The sequence below is a fragment of the Pieris rapae genome, chromosome 6 (genome assembly GCF_905147795.1).
Source record: "Pieris rapae chromosome 6, ilPieRapa1.1, whole genome shotgun sequence".
NCBI lineage: Eukaryota > Metazoa > Arthropoda > Insecta > Lepidoptera > Pieridae > Pieris > Pieris rapae.
This window is the reverse complement of record NC_059514.1, coordinates 4,000,005-4,018,871: the sequence shown is the minus strand read 5'-3', so window position 1 is coordinate 4,018,871 and position 18,867 is coordinate 4,000,005. Positions and strand designations below refer to the sequence as shown.

Below are 18,867 nucleotides of genomic sequence, written 5' to 3'. Positions count from 1 at the left end.
ATGATCAAATATTCTTGTAAAACTCTCTGATGAAAGTCTTAGATGAATAAAGATCCCTGCTAACACTCTGGTAAGTAATAGAGTAGGTATCAACTATGAAAATTATACTTCCTTCTTTAACTTTAATTTACAGAAATAAATTGATGAGACCTCAGAAAATAACTTGACTTTTAGGTAGTAATGTAAACACTCGGAGCTTCACATATAAGTATTTATTTAAAACATTAAATATAATGCATATCAAATGAAACGCGACATAAATGCCAACAATTTACTTAAATCTATAATACTTGGAACAATAAGTACATTTATTAATCTACAAGGAGAGAGACGTCTGTTCTTGGCGACGTTAGCATTATAAATGATGAATGTATGACTAACTTACATAATGTTTTGGACAAATAATAAAGGGTTATAATTTAGCATTGCGTTTCGGGGTCGGTTTAAGCGCGTTTACGTCGCAGCGATGACCGTCAGCGCCTGCGGCCAAAACGAAGGAAGGAGTGGACGACGTCTTGCCTCTTCATGCCGGAGTCCAACAGTTGAGGGTAGTCACGAACTAGGGCTACAACAGTAGAAATTTTTACCACGAGTTCTATGTCAAATCTGTAATAATATATTTTATAGACTGTCTTGGTGGTACAAGTCACTGTCACTGTCACTGACTACGTTAAAGAGGATAATTCAACTCCGTAATATTTTTTACAAGCTATATTATATATCAGTGAAACTTTTTGTGGATATGTCCAATGTATTTATTTTATGTTTTATTAAGTTTTATAATTTCTATTATATATATAAGCTAAAAATTACCTTGGTATTCAGGCACTTGTTCGCCTGCTGCCTCGGCATATAACTCCAAGAACGTGTTAAGTGCCTGACAGAAGCGCGCAGCCCTTGGGTCGTTTTCAGCTGCTGCAGTACACAGTTGCGCCGGCGCACCGTTTACGCAGTTAGCGAAAAACGCTACCACCGCGCACCAAAGCGCTAGGCGGGAGAGTTCACAGATTCTGAAATATATGTATAATAGTCGTTCAGAAAGATGGTCAAGTGGGTCACAGGTTCAACAAACGTTAAATTCGAAAGTTTTACATTAATTGTGTTGGATTAGAAGCTCGAAATGTCGATCCATCATCGGAAATATTTTATAAAGACAAAATTGTTTTACCAATATCATATTAACAAAATAGTCGTAACTTAACCATATGGTTAAGTCTGTTTCTGTTTAGCTTAGTCAGTTTTATAACTGACTTAATTTTAGCGGTTAATGTGGAATTATATTTATACCAATGCTTGTTTAAAAGGAGTCTTCGTTGACAAAATATTAAGGTTTTTATCAAAAAAATAATGATAAAAAGAAAGCGAAGCTAAAAATAACTAAGTTCAAATAATAAACGAACAACTTGATCAAAATGTTTTATTAATATATGAAGAATTTCTCTGGGCTTATGCTTTGAGATATTATAATTAAAGTTTCCGTGCAAAGGTCAAAAATTTCTAAAACTTAAAGAGAAAGGTCACACAGCTATAGATTTATACCCTTAGTATATATATAATATAAATAAATAGTATATATGAATACTGTCTAATATTACCTATTATTGATATTGTTTTAAGATTAATATTCACTATTGAAAAAAGATATTTCACAATAAGCGGATTATCGCCGTTTATGTACAATGATCTCACGTGACATACACGTAACAAGCGGAACGCAGTCAAAGCAGTATCAATAACTAACAAGTGTATTTTTAACCTTTGATAAGCAGATTTATAAAAATATCATAGTACGTAAGCTATCGCATAAGGCTGATCTACATGATGAGCCTTAGTAACACGTGCCTTCATCTAAATTATGCCAGTTCTAAAATAGTCCATTACTAACGATGTTATACTTCTCCGAACGGGAGCACAAAAAATAAAAAAAAAACCATCGATTGACGCTGGGGGAACGAACGACTTTAGGCTATCACACGCTTAATAAATACTAGGCTCAAATCACCGAACAATATTGCATGTTCATTCAAATATTTTTATGTATTTTTAAATATATTTTCCTCAAGCTCCCTCCAACAGTTGACAAAGGTCAGATGTAGAAATTCCGCCTCAAGTTAAATAATACGAATAAACAAAAGAATTTAGGTTCGATTCGTAAACGATGAGATGCCCGAGTGCCATCCGAAACTTATTGCTTTTTGTGTTAAAAGATATTTAATACATTCTTTATAGCCTTCTAGTTCGACGAGCCCTCTTGACGTAGGTGTACGAGTATGTGAGTTATATAAACCGCTTTGCTTTATAGAAATTTCTTATATTTAGGTACTTTCATAGCAATCATTTAATCAATTACCATCTAAAATTCGCAATATTGGTGTGTATGACAAATGCAAAAAGGCAGTAAAGATACATGTTAGAGTGAACATACTTGACAAAAATTGAGACGGCTAATGGCGACGTGTATCTCGCTCGTATATAAACATATTAATATTAAGTTTCTCATCTAAATAAAATATTTTTTTTGTAATGAGAAATAAAGTTCTTTGAACATTATAAGGACTGTTCGTTTTTTAAGCTAAGTTTAAGATTCCTAAAGTTTACAAAATTTTTAGAAATAATTAATTTTATTTTTAGATACATTATTTTACTTCCAATACTTCAGGTAACAATTAGCAAGTAGGTATAGTTTTTAAATAGGACATACCTCAAACTTTTTAATTTAATGTTAAGCATAACTATCGTAAAAAATAAGTGCTTTATAAATAAGATGATAGAGCCCAAGTATAAGTTAGCGACCGTTAGGAATTTCAGGAATTATTTGTACCCAAGCTTAACTTAGTTTACTCTTACTAAGCATGTTAAACTAAAGTTCCAAGTGTAACTTAGTAAAAAGTATTTGTATGTACTTCGAAATTTATCCGCATATAAAAAACCTTTGAGTTCAACACTGTCACACCGAAAATTAAATATATACTGACAAAGTTATATTGATTACCATTGTAATAACAGTGTAAGTATTTCTTTAATTTTAATGGATTTGATTGTAAGGCAAGTACATATCTCTAATCCGACAAATCAATTGAATCGAAGGGAATCCAATCTAGAACGTCTGAGTTATACAACATAAGATATTCTCTACAGTAAGCCTTAAATCTACTCTATCGACTTCTTTCTTCCCCTCGTGGGCTACTAGATTGTGACAAAGTTGAATGGATCTGGATCTAATCTAAAGGTATACGATACATAACTGAGTTTCGTAAATAGTCGGTCTTAGACCGACCTTATATGTATATATTATAAGTAACTGGTTGTTATCTCTGTAACATATGTTTGAGAGCAAATATAATATAAAATAAAACCTGTATAATCCACTATATTCTATTCCTATATCTACAAAAAAATATTTTATGTTTTCGACGTCAATTAATTATAAATCTGAATATAATATAAAACAAGCATTATTAAATGAAACCATCATGTATACGCTCCTATAAAGTAACAGTGTTTGTCGAAACGAGCTCAAAGCTTTTGAAACTTCAAAAGCTGCCAAAAATACTGTCCACTAATAAAGCGTACAAAAGCAGCTTAAGCTGCTGAATCCAACGGATTTTGCTTAATTTGTTTGAACTGACTGAAATTAAGTTTTCTGTGGGACGATCAACAACTTAATATTGTTAAAAGTTTTTTTAAGTTTGAAAAAAGGATTAACAACTTGAATCTCTTACAATAGAGTACTTTTAGACCTATTATATTGGAAATGTCTGACATATGGGAATCTAAACCGCAGTTAAAATTGCGTGTGTCAAGCGTGATCGTGTGAATCGAACGTGTGTTAAATATATTCTTGTGTGTGTTATGTTGTGTATGTGCTTTCGTCGATAAATGGATAAAATTAACGAAACGGTTTTATTCCAAACAGTCGTGCCTGAACCGTAACGTTAAAACGAGTATATTAACTTAAGTCAAATGTAGTGAAAAGTTGCTATTGTTTCAATGACATACATCGTTTTTTTATGTTCAGCTCAGGCTAATATTTTATTAAAATTTCTCTTAATGTTCTTTAGTAAATTAAAAAGACAAGAATTGTTTTTCCTTAAATCTTCAACCCATAAGAGCGCAAACAATTAAGGCTTACTCCACTAAGGATATAATTTTTCCTCCATAATGTTTATATATTTTCATTGACGGGAAAAAACAATTGTTTTATATACATTGTTATCAAACCAAAGTAATCTTACTTGAGATTTAAAAAAGGATAGAATATTTATTGTTATAATAGCTAAAATATATCGCTATTAACATTTATAACATTTAGAAATCTATAAGAGTTTATATCACGAGCAACAATATGAAATTTGTCATTTTGAACCTCGTTTCAAAGGACCACCAAACAGGTATTTCTCGCGTACATTCCGATGATGAGAATGGGAACTAATTGCATAATTTCGGGTTCAACCTGCTTTAAGCAACTGTTATTAATCATTTTACAAAAAAAAACACATTTCTCGTCTCTTTTTCTCATTCTGAATTTTCTCACGCTGCATTTTTTTGAATAAAAATATTAGTACTAATATGCATAATTTACTGAAAAAAATGATGACCATAGCTATGTCAGTCTAAGGATAGGTTATTTTAACACTTTTCATATGTTGCTTAATCATCTAAAATAAATTTTGAAGTAAAAATAACGCGTTAAAGAAACTAGGATAAACAGGTCTCAGGTTTCTAAATAATGGAGTATCCCCATAATATTTCGGGTATACCTTCTCGTATTCAAGTAATTATTATGAAAATGATGTGGTGAATGCGATATCTTGGAACATTACATAAAAGGGAAATTGATTTTTAAAGAGCTTTTATGTGCTAATTGACTTATGAGCTTTTTCGACTGGCTTAAATACTATAAATGAATTGATTTAGCAAGTCTAGTAATTTGGTAATATAAATACGACTAGCTCTCGCTTTTGGCAAATTAATAATTTATTCGCCGATAATGTATCATTAAACGGTCAGAATTGATTTGCATAACATAATAGGTTTTGCAAAGTGCAACGAGGGAACTCATTAAAATATAATTTTAGTAAAATGAATATTTTATCGAAACGAAACTGAAAGAGAGATGTCGTTTTTAATTTTCACATTAAATATCTTTACTTGTACAGTATTTACTTGAAAACCACACTAGCTATACTAGCTGTGCCTGGCGGGTTCTTCCCATTAATTTGATCGTAGTGTGACCTTTATATTACCATCTTCAATAATGCTAAGTATATTTTGTCGAAATATTGAAGTTAATTCACAACTTATTACTTAACTTATCTCTTATTTATTACTCATTCGAGTTTATTTTACGTGAATATTGCCGGAGTTTTTGTCATAACCCTTCAAAATTTGTCCAATCATCGAGTTAACTCTTAGTTTTATTTAAATAATAGTTTCTGAGCGAATATAAATATTATGACTTTAATTTATCGTGACGCTATGTACGCTTGCTATAATATTAAAACTTAATTGAAAGATATAACGAGAAACATTTTGTGTAAACATAAATTTTTTTCCTTATTTGAAGCGCGCCTTAAAAAGCTCATGGTTGTTTCCCGGAACTAATAGTATATACTGACTCATCAGGTACCTTGTAAAATTTTTGTCAAATCATTTAATATTTCTTTATTGACATTGGTCAACTAAGAAATATTTGCATTATAAATACTGTTTATAGATAAATTTTCTTGTGAATAGTCCAGGAACTATTACTATTATTTCTATTACATTAAGGTATCATAACTATTATCGTATCCCTTTAAATAATTATTTTGATTCAATGGGATTTGGAATGGAAAATTTCACTTTGATATGATATGAAATAATTAAATGCAGTGCATTTATTTTGTTTTCTTTTCATACAATTATGTACAGATTTTAAAATGCTCGTTACGATTCCGATTTGATCGTAATTTGTTTATTTATAGGTCGTCGTAATAAATTATGTAATAAGGTTCAATTAATCAATCATCGACCCGCATAATTGCCATAAAGTATCTATTTTATTACTTAAAGGGATGATAGCACATTTCACTTATTAATATGAGCAATAAAATATATATTAGTGTGATCGTGGTCCGGCCACGACCTGCTGGATTCAGGAAGTTTATTCTCCAAAACTTTTTTAGTAATTATTATATCATTCAAACATAAAACTCTCTTTTTTCCTATATTGGAAATCTCTTAAGTTTAACCAATAAATAATAAAACAGTAAAAACGCGTAAATTAGTAGCAAAAAAATAAAATCAATATAATATAGAAATAGCGCAAAAGAATACTACTATTTGAAATTAAAGTCTCCCAGTTAAGCAAGACATGATTACTAGTAAATATAAATAATAGCTTTTATACGAATCGATTTCATTTACCTACTCCCTTTAATACAAGACATTTTTACATGCGTTTTACCCCACAACTACTACTCATTGCATAATAGTTTACTATTTCGTCGTTTAGATCATTACAATTATAAATAATTCATTATTATCAAATTATGAACGTTGTCACTCCAGAAAATTAAAAAGTAGATACCTATCATTTTTGTTTTGAGAAAAAAAATATATTACCTTACCTTTTAAACATTAATGCGATCCAATAAAAACATAATTATTATACAAAATATCACTAAACACAAGCATCTTTTTCCGCGTAATAGTGTTGTACTATTTTTAGAACAAAATATCGACAAAAGTCGAGCGAATCATGCGCGCATCCAGAGCCAACTGGAAGCTGATTTGGGATTCATTTATCTCCAAGACTTGCCCGCATTTTAGGGATGCACTTTCTTATCGAAGCTGCAGATCGCAATAAATCGATATAATTCCTTGCACGGACATCAAGATAGTGAAATCGGAAAAACAACTGGATTAAGCAGATGTTTTTAGGTGTGCAAATTTGCATATAGTAATAAAAACTGAACTAGAGTAAAAACAGTAAATGGATTCTGAATTTGAAATCGTCATATGGCCTTTAGAGGTTTTAGCGGCTCAATTAGAATATAAGAAATCCATCGAGTACATTATTTGATAGATTCAATTTATTATCTATATTAAGAATCGATAAAAATAACACATCACTCGTTGCGTACGTGCAAAATTGCACGCAAATGGTCTATAAAGTACAATAAAACGATACATCACTATTCTCATGCACCCGTTTCATTAATCGTGTTTGGTACTTATTCTAGACCTTATAGTGTTAGTAATAAGCTTTCGAAGACTATTAACTGATCGTAAAATGTAAAGATGCAACCTAAATTAGACTTTAATTAAAGGTAAGTAGAGTTTGTTTTTAATTTTTTGTTAAGTTGTACAAAAGCTCTGCTGTTGAATGAAATACAAATTAGAATTAATTGTTTTGCTGTGGTTTATAATTAACAAAATAATGCTATTTGTGGAAATAAGTTCAGTAGCCTTACTCGTATTCGTTTTTATTAAATGCCACTTCTATGTTTATTACGACAATGACTAGAAAGTCTCTTTTATGATATTTACTTTTTAGTGAAACATGAAAATACGTAGCTATACAATGAAATTGTTAACATAAAGTAATATAATATTCTATAAATGTAGAAACGTCATTGCAGGAAATATGTATATTTATTTTTATACATAAAATACATCTAAACTACAATTTAAAAACTTTTTAATTTACCGACATTTATAACTTATTAAGTTTTTCCTATGATATCTAACTCCATGACGTGATAACAATGTCCCTTACATTGTTGTATGTAAAAATATTTATCTTACAGAAACGTATAATTCATATTTCATTAAGAGCCAAGTATATTTTTGTTTTCGTTAAATATCTGTTGACAATGGCCGCATTAATTAGTGTGTTCATCAATTATTACGTTTCCCAGAGCCAGATAACAATATGAAAATGTACGGAAAATATGACAAGTTGAAATGGCATTACCAAAAAGGCTTTTACGGTAAAGCTTATTTTCACGGGAGAGAATATTTTCATAAACCCAACGGATATTGTATTTATACAAATATTTTCTGGCTCTGTGGATATGTGGTTTTTACAACCTGTAAGTTTTCATAGTAAATAGATCGAGTGGTGAAGAAATCCTGCGTAACACAAGTCGCGCAAATGCGTTCCGTATCCATTACATTTACTGATTCCTATACGTCTTTGTCCCACGAGATTTTATAATGTACTTTATAGAAAAAAAATAAAAACCAAGACAAGCCGAAAATGTCTGACTAACTATTAATATATAATTTGTTTCTTTATAAAAAAAATTTGTAATGAAAACGAGCATTACTACACATCGAATAATTTGTGTTTGCCAAAGTTTGATTTTTATTCGTATAAGGTGAAAAAACGATCGCGGGTTTTTTTTCCAAATTGTATGTTTTCTATTAAAATGTTATATTTCAGGTAAGAACGAAAAATAGATCTCACTAAGCTTCCTAAGAGATTCATGACCTAGTCTTTAATATCAATAAAACCTAGACGCAACGAGATAAAATCCACACATTAGAAGGGACAGATTTTATTACAGATATCTTTGAGCTTAGCTATTATTACACGCCGTTGAGTTCCATTGATAATGCATTCATGTTCTAATGTAATTTGAATGAAAACGCCACATTTCTCATGATCTTTGGAAAATATTTTTTTGTAAGACGAAATTTATTTTATACTTATAAAATTTGTTTTAATCAAAAAATTACAATCAGGTTAAAATTATTACTATAAATCAGTATAAAGAAGTATGTCGTTTATTATTTTTTATACGAATCTAACAAATCCATTATTATTTAGAGCTATAAAAAAATTGTGACAATTAAATCGGATTTTCAACTTTTCTAATTTGTGCGCATTTTTTTTGCTATCAGTTACCAACCTGCTTGTCCCTGTTTTCTTATTCATATATTGTGTTTACCACTGATTACAAAGGCTGTGAGTGTACAAGAGTTTATTTCGCCAAAAATTTAATCAAACTTACAATTTAAAGCACTAAGGCATGTTACAAGTTTTGGGCAAAAAGTAAAAGCATTTTACAGCCGCATCAAAAATAAGTTATTAAAGTAGAAAAAAACTTTTGATATGGAAATTAGAGGTTCATATGCCAAATAAGAGCGCGGGCTGCCAGCTCGAAGATTAGTAATTTACATTTAAATATAACTTTTTGAAAAAAGTAATAATATACGTGTTATTACAAAATGGCGTCGATTTTTTTTAGTTTTAATACGATTTTATTTCATAACTAAGAGTATTTTTATATTGAGAATCGTCGAAAGAAAACTTATTTTATTTTTACGTAATATTTTTTCTAGATTCATGTAATCTCCTTCTGGTAAGTAATACAGGTACGATATTTTAGACGTTTTTTTTAAGCCATTCACAGCTTCGATTTTACAATTCTAATTCTTATAAACATTGGTCGAATGCGTAACAATCTTACGTTTTCTATGTTTCAGTTACTCCTATGTAACTTGTAAATAAACACCTGTAGGTTGTAATTGTTACAAATCGTTTGTTTATATTGGCTTAGCGTACACGTCACGTACGAAAAGAAAGCTCTACGATATCGAAAGATTAAATTAACTTGTGCTCGCTATAGAAATTCTAACTCAAGTTAGGATTTTTGTCAATTTTTGTTTTGGTTAAGACTAATTGACTATACGATAAAGGGAAATATCAGAAGGAAAACTGGAAGACTAAGACCGACAGAGTGTATCAGACATAGAAAGAAGGCTGAGGAACACCTCAAGATCAAGTATGCAGATAATTGAAATTATTATTATTACTAATAATAATATAAGTTTTAATTTAGAAAGAACGCCATTATTCAGTTCTCATTAACATACCATTATTTTGAGCCGCAATTAGGCCGACCATCTCATTTGTGAAGTGTCCGCGCTCTGAAAATCTGATTACAGAGTCAACGCGCGAAAACTGACAGCTGACAGATGACAATTCGCGCCTGTCGGCAGCCATTATGGTTACGCACTGGAATTATGCAACATCACGTACCTATCTAGAAGCAATAATGTAGTTCAAATTACACTTACGATTGGAATAAATTTAATAAAAAAAAGCAACAAGTCAACTAAATATATCATAACATAAAATAGATTTTAGTAAATTTTTAATATACCTGCTGTTATTCTATATAGGTACAATACAATACAATTCTACTGGGGAATAGGTTATGGCACAGGTTAAACTCGTTCGCGGCCCTTATAACACCCTCAAAACAATATGAAATTGTAAAATCGTATTTTAGGCGTTAAATGGAACATGAAACCCGTTACAGGCGTAAAATTCAATACTTTGAGGGATTCAACTTAGTCAAATGAGTCTTGTTTAACAGAAAAATATGAAAAATATGTTATTTATCAAATAAAATGATTTCTGTAGAAGCAATAAAATCTCATTGGCCAGAGCTATACAATAAAGATGGTCCACGGGGACAAGTACGCTCGCACAACTCAAATATTAAAAGTTAATCGAACGTGTGTTTACTTACATTTCGTAGATGGTTTTTTTTTTATATTTTAATTTAAAATTAATTATAATCCAATCTTAGTAGAAAACATAACGACATTATTAGTAAACGGTTGTCTTGAATAATATCGAATGTATAATTTAACGTGGTTTATGCTAACTGATTAAAATAAAAAAAATACAATAGCTTTTATTTAATACCAAAACAATAATAATTTTCATTTATTATCTTTCTTCGGGAACTTTCTGTTAACTTACCGTATCGAGCATTTAACAGATTTCTTATACTAGTTTAGTGAAAATATTTATTGTATAATATTATATATTGTTTGTGGATTTTAAATCAATATTGTTCTTTATTACACAAGAAACTTATGAGATAATAGGGTATTTACTATATAATTGTTATTTTGTTTCGATTTTAAAAAGCTTGTCAGCAGAATAAATTACTTTTCTTTGTTCCTCGTTGCACGACCCACCTGTTAAGAGTAAATCTTGACACTTCTACGTATTCCACAGCCACCATTTGATTTTTTTTCAACACAGTGTTGTATAATTATTTTAATTCTTGTATTTAATCACTAAAGTATTTTGACTAAACTGTGATATGTGATTATTATTGATGCTAAAAAATCTAAAACAAGTAATCATTACAAGAAATGATTTTGTGATAATTTGTGGATTGAGAAGTGATCAAGGTATTGTTTCACGACCTATATTCAATTCTTGAGCAATGTAATTAACAAAGATAAAATAGTAAAATACTGGAATAAAAATAATTTTTCGACGAGTATCATAATTAAATATACATATACTTTGTCTTACTACTTGTCACATATATACTTGTAACTTAAAATAAATAAATACATTAAAAAAATTATATAAAAATAGGAAGTCAAAATTGACGTCGTGTAGTAGAAAATGTGTGATATTTCCTACAATGAATACGGAAATTCCTTTTCCATGAACAAGCCACTAAGAATCTGTTATTAATTACGACATATCTGACACTTTAATGAATGTTTGAATGATAAACTGTGGCACTACAAACTTAGTAAAAATCAAGAGTCTTAATTTACGTACAAATAGTAGACTTAAGTTTGCAGCTGTCCAATTTTATTATCTTTAATTATATATTATATACTATATATGAAAATAGATTCGTTATAAAGCTTTATCATATAGATTAGAATAGTTTACCATCAGTGTAAGTAATCTACAAAATAAAATTCAATTCGCTTTAAAACCACAACTATATAACTTATCGTCACAGGGTGTGACTATGAATTTTCATCAGTTAGGAACACCTAAGACGAGCCAAAAAGTAAGTAATATAACTGAGAAATGCTATTTTCCGTTTGCTTTCCACCCGTCTGTCACTGAGGTGTTGGAATAAAATTAAATGGTTCTTTTAAAACAACGACCCATTTCCTTTGTAATTACATTTCTTAAATGGTCTGTAAAAATTGTATTAAAATAGCTTAAGGCTTCCTGCATTTTAAAGCTGACAATTGACTTTTTTATTTAATTTTTTTTTGCAGTAAAAGTAGTCTTAAATATTTTTATAAGGTTGCATCCAATTATGTTATAGCCAGCCGCGAATAAGATCTGTCGTTATAGTCATTATGAAGACCGGCTATCTGTGCCTGGCGTAAGTCATCGAATTAAGGATTTAAGAAATGCTTTACATATAATACATCAGAATGAGCCAAGTAGACTAAAATAGTTTTTATATAAATGAAGAAGTGAAATGTTAAAAATGGTTTGGTCTACTATATAAGGTTTTATGATAATAAAGGTTATATAATATTTTTTATATTGTATTCTTTATGATCTTTAATACTTTAGAGTATCTGTTCCCAAATTTTAAACCATAAACATTAAAACTTACTTATAGTTATATACATTGCGATAATTTAATTGTTGGTTTTTATGGTTTCTGTTTTCATAAGTCCCTGTTTTCCTTAATTTTCTTCGTCGCATTTTAATAGGTTTCAAATTTTGAGGATAAGTATTTTCGGAGTCGTTTGAGATCCTAAACACTTAGTAAACGACTCTGTTATTAATTTATTATTTCAAAGAAACGGTGTCATAAATTAAGAATAATACCCCGATTAGTGCACTTTGACTTAATGAACCCAAGAAATAATTACAAAATACCGTTAGTAGTCAAAATATTCATTGTATTTCAATAGCCGAGATTTGATTTGCTAGACGCGAGAGCATAAAGGATTCACGGAAATAGCTTCTTTGAGTTTTTATCCCATAAAATAACTATATATATTTATTAACACGATTGAAGAAAATATTAAAAAATATATAACATTTCACGGATAGTTTTTAAATTTCTCAACCTTATTTAGTCACCCTTACAACACCATGAACTCTGTTGTTGTATTCCGGAAAATTTATTTGTTACTTTTATCAAAAGTTTATCTAAAGTTGTACGTACCCGAAAGACATTGTTACTGCTACGGTGGTTCTACGGCGACGATCGACGCTACAAGTGCGGCGTAGTCAGCTCTACGGGCTTTATATTTGGGCGGCACCGCCCAACGCGCCGCCCAATGCATAATAGCTTTTACGTACACAATAGTTACAAGTAAAATCCTCGCGATCAAAAAAGTCAACAAATTTTAAATGTCAAGTATTTAATACTAAAGGTAAAGACAAAATGAACAATTAAAGCATTAACGAGTGGACCAGACTTAATACCCTATGAATTTTACGGAATATTTTATAATTAAAAATGTTAATACAATTAACCCAGTTTTTATGATTAAAATAATGTGTGTGTGCAATTAATCCTACCAATCAACTTATAAAATATTGATATATGAGAGTGCTATAATTACTTTTAATAAATATATAAAAAGAAAAATTACTTAAAATCCATCTATACAAAGTATATAGGTAGATTTTAAGTATTTCATATAAACATGTTTTATATATTGTTATATATAGCTTCATTGAAATTACAATGTACCATTAAAAGTTTATTTTAATTCATGAACTTTATGAGTTTAGTAAAGAATGTGCCAATAAAACATTAATTTTATATATTAAAGTTTTATTATAACTTTTAAACTTCATTTGGTTTACGACACTTATATATGTGATACTATCCTTAATCGATGAAGTTACGATAATAACGAGACGTTAATTTATTTCTATCACTACTATTTAGCTTTTAAAACCTATAAAATAATACATTTGGATAAGCAAAAATGCAAAAGGTAATCGAATTATTATTTAATATATTTTTTTCGTTAGATTACCCTAAAATGAGGTAAAACTAAGCCTTAGAATTGCTTAAACAACATATTACCATTATGAAGCTTAGTTTCATGAACCAAAACGATGTTCAAGGTCCATAAATAAATTTGCCTTCGTGGCTTTGTTTCCCAGGCTGGCATTAACATTCCACAGGTGTTACTACGACCCTTTACTTAGTAAACTAAAAATTGTAACAATTGTTCTTCCTTAGTAATAAAACCGAATTTAACCATTAATCTACTGAGTCAATTTAGAAAAATGTGAATTGCGTTTTTTAAACCGAAACAGTAGTGAAGTTCTGTACAAGTAATCATGGATTAAATTTAACGTTCAAAACAACTAAGTGAACTTATACACAATTCATTATGTATAGGTTCACTTAGCTGTAAGGCTAAACATTATTGTTAAAACCTTATTTGAACGGTCTAAAAAATAAAAGCCATGTTTGTCATGCAAAATGTTTTACGTCTTACTATGAAAATTGCTATCTATATATATATAGCTAAGCTAAGCGAAATAAACGCAGGGAATGCCAATAACGTGCTCAATTTACCCTATTATCAAAATATCAAGAAACCTAAACTGAGCAATGAAACGAAAATATTTTTGTAATAACTATAAAAATAAAATTGACATTTTAACAAAATTACCTAAAATTCTACAGTACCAGTACACCATACCATTCACTAACTCACTCACACACTTACTCATGCACTACTCTTGTACTCACTCAGGTGTGATGATAACGGTTCAAAAAATAAAAATAAAAAGGAAACGGTTAAAAAAAATAGATTAAATAATGTCATTATTTTAAGTAATTAAGTTTGTTATGAAAGAGCTGGGAACCCTAACACAGGTATTTTGACTTAAAAGGGTTTCCAAATCTTACACTTTGAAAAGAAAATGTACTTAAAATGAATAAAGACTTTTTATTATTATTATTTATTATATATTATTTTAGTATAGGTTCAGAGAAGTACTTCTCCTGTACTTGTGCCTTTTGTACACCAATTCGACCTTCCTTATCGCCATATGGTGTTGACGGAGCATTAGTCCGAGTTATGTCTCCAAAGGATAGAATATACATATATATTATTGTCATTACAAATGTGCTTTGTGTGTTGTGAAACAAAAGTTTTATATAGAATGAGTGTCAGACGCAAATGGGTTATCAACTATTTGGTAATTTGTAAAACTGAGGCCAGGAAAAACCAAGGCTTATATTAACGATACAGTATCATATTAAAATCATTTTATGAAATTATCTCATATGAAAGTATCTCGTGTTCGTTGACTGGAAATTTTATATTAACAGGAACTGATTTCGATTTTAAATAAAATAATTAAATGTGTAAATATTTTCCATATTATATTTTGTTTCTAATTTGATGGTATTTTCGTAAAAGGAACAAAAGTTAATAATCTGTAAAGTCAATACAACTCCACTCTAAACGTATTGAAGGCTTTGCTTCCAATGAACTGTTGATTAAAACAAATGACCAGCAGTCCGTAATGTTAGGATCACCTTACACTTGCTGATATTTAAAAAAATCACGTTAAATTCACGTTTACGTTTTTCTATAATTTATTTTAAGTTTTATAGTCATTTAAAATGAGGTAAATGTTTGAAATTGTGTAATGCCCATCAGCATATTGAAGAACATACAGTTTATATATTGACTTTCACACATAACAGTATCCAAGTAGCTAGGAGTAAATTTCAACCCTGAGGACGTGCGTTCATATATCGACTATGCATTACTGTATATTTATATTTTATACTTCTTTCTATGTATGCAATCGATCAAGCTCGACCTCTGGATGAAAACATCGTCAAAAACCGGCATGGCATTTATTAAGCCTATAAATCGACGATGTTAGACCAACACTGAAGACTGAACACTGATTACCAACTTTCAATTATTAAAATTCTTCTGTTATGTATTAGTATTTTAATATGAAATTACAGTATGCCCTACGCCTCGTTGAGAGCTAATTGGAATAGTCACAATACTGCTTAGCATTTCAGTACACAACTTTCCTAACGATGTTTTGTGACGCACGCTAACCCCGCGAAAATGTAAGAAAACGAATTTTATATTCCTAGTTCAACTCAGTAAAGATTAATTTCACCTCCATGTAACACGTGGTCAGAGTTTTATTAAAACTTTAAAGCAATTTAAAGAGAAAATCTTGTTTAGCTAATTGACAAGATAGTCTTTTTTATTGTACGCATGTTAAAGAAATTAAAATTAATTTAATTGAAATTATTTTATATTATAATAAAATTAATTCATTTGATTCTTTCTTTAAATACATACCAATATAGTTATAAACTTTCCTATATTTCTCTTTGAATTTTAGGCCAATTTATCCTTCACCAAGAGTTATGTATACAAATATAACTATAGTTCAGCGCAACTATGAATCATGTTTATGTAACTGTTTTTTTGGTATTTCCTTTTTAGGTAACAAACACGTCTGTGCCTGTCAAACGTTGTTTCATCACGTTTCCATTACTGTACGAGCAAGTAGTGATTCTGACGTATAAAGAAAAATTTGGCGACGGGTTACGCACGCACGACTTGTGGTTTAAGAATGTCTTTACTCTTTAATGTTATTTAAATACTCATTTATAATAATTCAAATTAAACTAAAACTCTTAATCTTAATAGCTTCTTAAATTCGTTTGAGTTTTTAAAAGTAATTAGTGTTTGTTTATTCGCAAAAGGGGTGGTGATGAATGGCTCGGCTCGTCTTGCTTATGCATACTAATTCATAGAGTTATGATTGTGCGGTTGGGCTTGGTGAAAACTTGTTGATATTTGAATAAGGTTCTATACAAAACATGGTTAAATAAAGGTGCGTGGGTTTTTAATACTAAGCCTCTTCAGGTTCAGGTTGTTTATAATTATTGACTTAGTTTATTATTGTCATACCCTAGGTAGGTCAAAAATGTTTCGATATCGCGTGAGGTAGGAACTCGAGATAGGATTTTCATTTTGAAAATTGGTTCCTAATAAGTAATTGTTGAAAAGAGACTTAAAATTCAAGAAATATAAATATTCACGTGCTAGTTTAGCCACTATTTGTAAATTATTCCCATGTTATTGTTTTTAAGTTTTTCATAATCGGCTCAAAAAGATAAACGAAATACATTTAAAATAGGAACAGGAAAACGTAGGTGGGGAGTAAATTGAAGCATTACTTTAATCTCAATGAAACGTTTGCAAGCTTTTAATGATAATGTCATATCATTATTACAATGATAAATTGAAGTGGTTTAATTGTTTTATCGTAGTACGTGACATGATAAACTATAATTGTATTTAAGTGCGTATGCAACTTTTTACAATGGCAAGATTATATTAGCACTATCACACTAAAATGAAAACCTGATTTTAATTGAATTAAAATAACACCAATATTTAATATTTTTAGAAAAAGTATTGAAATTCACGTATATATGCGTAGGTCATTGTCATAGAAACTCCAATTGTAATACAAAAATGCAATAACTGCATACCATTGAGTGATGTCAATAAATCTTATATTTTTAATGTACGATACATTTTATTGAAAATTCTTCACTGAATATTGTATAATGAAATGGCGGAAAGGTTACGAAGCATTCCGAAACAGAATATATACAAATAGTCCTATACATAAAAAACATGTAGTCCTTGTATTAAATGTCAGTTTTTAATCGGCGATTCAAAAATGTTTGTAAAAAATTTGTACCTTTTAGATATTATGTTTTAGCAAATACAAGCTCTGAATATGATTTTGTCCTATTCGGTGTCGAGACCCTTGGTCCGTGGGGTCCTAGCGCTATAAGGCTTTTTAGGGAATTATCAAAAAGGTTAGTCGACATCACAGGAGAACGAAGAGCTGGCAGCTACCTCGGACAAAGAATTAGTCTAGCTATTTAAAGGGACTGCCAGTATCTTCGGAACCTTGCCTAAAGGAACATTAAATAATATATTTTAAATATTAAATTTTAAGGTTAGTTATTAGGTATATTAGAATTAACTACAATTATATTTTTAACTTATTATATAAATCTTTTAGTATTGCCTTTTTAATAATGCGTTATGATACTTAGTTTAATTTTGTGGATGGAAGAAATTGAGGTGTAGAATATTCAGCGTATTTTTAAGTGTGTACACACAATCTACTGCTACAATCACTGAGATGTCGTTATATCCCCAAACGCACTAACGAAATTATTCGCTGGGGATTTGGTTTGCAAATACACCCTTCCTTCACGTGCGTGATAAATGTTTAGTGTGACTTTTAGTAAAGATTTTTTTAAATTAATGTAAATTTTTCCACTCATTTATACTAATAGAATAATTTCAGTCACACATCTTGTATAAATTATTGAACTTACGTGGGTATATTTTATTATATGTACATCTTATTTCTTATGTAAAAAGAATATTGATATATACGTGAGATTTAAAACCAGCATTGTCATTAAGTTTTTGGATTTTGTCGTGGCAGATAAACAATTAAGTTTCGTTCGACTTATTTTTCCTCCGTGTTAAATAATTCTATCTTCTACATGGAATACGGACGCCAGTAATGTAAATTCCATACGTTTTCCTAACGGTTGCATTAATCGTTCATTCCCATACATATATATGTAAATATCAACAGATGTATTCATAGGTTTTTTCGCTCATATAAAATACTATGAATATAAAGATAAAGGTTAAGAAATTAATATGGCGTCGCTCACGAATCTACACAAAACATTAATATGGACAAGTGAACAGAATTATGCTAACAAGTTTCTTGACTGACTTTTAGATAATGTTTTGGTGTAATAAGATCTTACTAATTTATTTTCTCTCTAATTTTCAAACACAACAATTAATATGATTATTTTAGGCAATATAACTTTTATATTTTGGTGTTTAACGATAGCCCGTAAGCCAATTGGTCTTGGGGCAATCCCATTTAACATATTCTGATGTTTTGTTTTTTTTTTATGTTAATCTCAATTAATTTATTACATAAATCCGACGTTATCTTTTTATTCAAAACGATCATAGCTAAAAGCAGAAAAATAATTCTAC

General features: G+C 29.7%; 1 protein-coding gene across 1 annotated transcript; it reads right to left on the bottom strand.

The window, feature by feature from the left end:
- Positions 1-197: 197 nt before the first annotated feature.
- LOC111000933 (myosuppressin) lies at positions 198-13,023 on the bottom strand. Its single transcript, XM_022270541.2, has 3 exons — positions 12,960-13,023; positions 814-1,010; positions 198-565 (listed from the first exon to the last, which is right to left on the bottom strand). Exons 1-3 carry the CDS (start codon positions 12,968-12,970, stop codon positions 474-476), a joined length of 300 nt encoding a protein of 99 aa, XP_022126233.1. The 5' UTR covers positions 12,971-13,023; the 3' UTR covers positions 198-473.
- Positions 13,024-18,867: the final 5,844 nt, after the last annotated feature.

Excerpts from the sequence above, each read along its gene's own strand:
- LOC111000933 (XM_022270541.2), bottom strand. Across the intron at positions 566-813 it reads ACAAGTGCCTGAATACCAAG|CCCTAGTTCGTGACTACCCT; the intron begins GTAATTTTTAGC and ends CTACTGTTGTAG.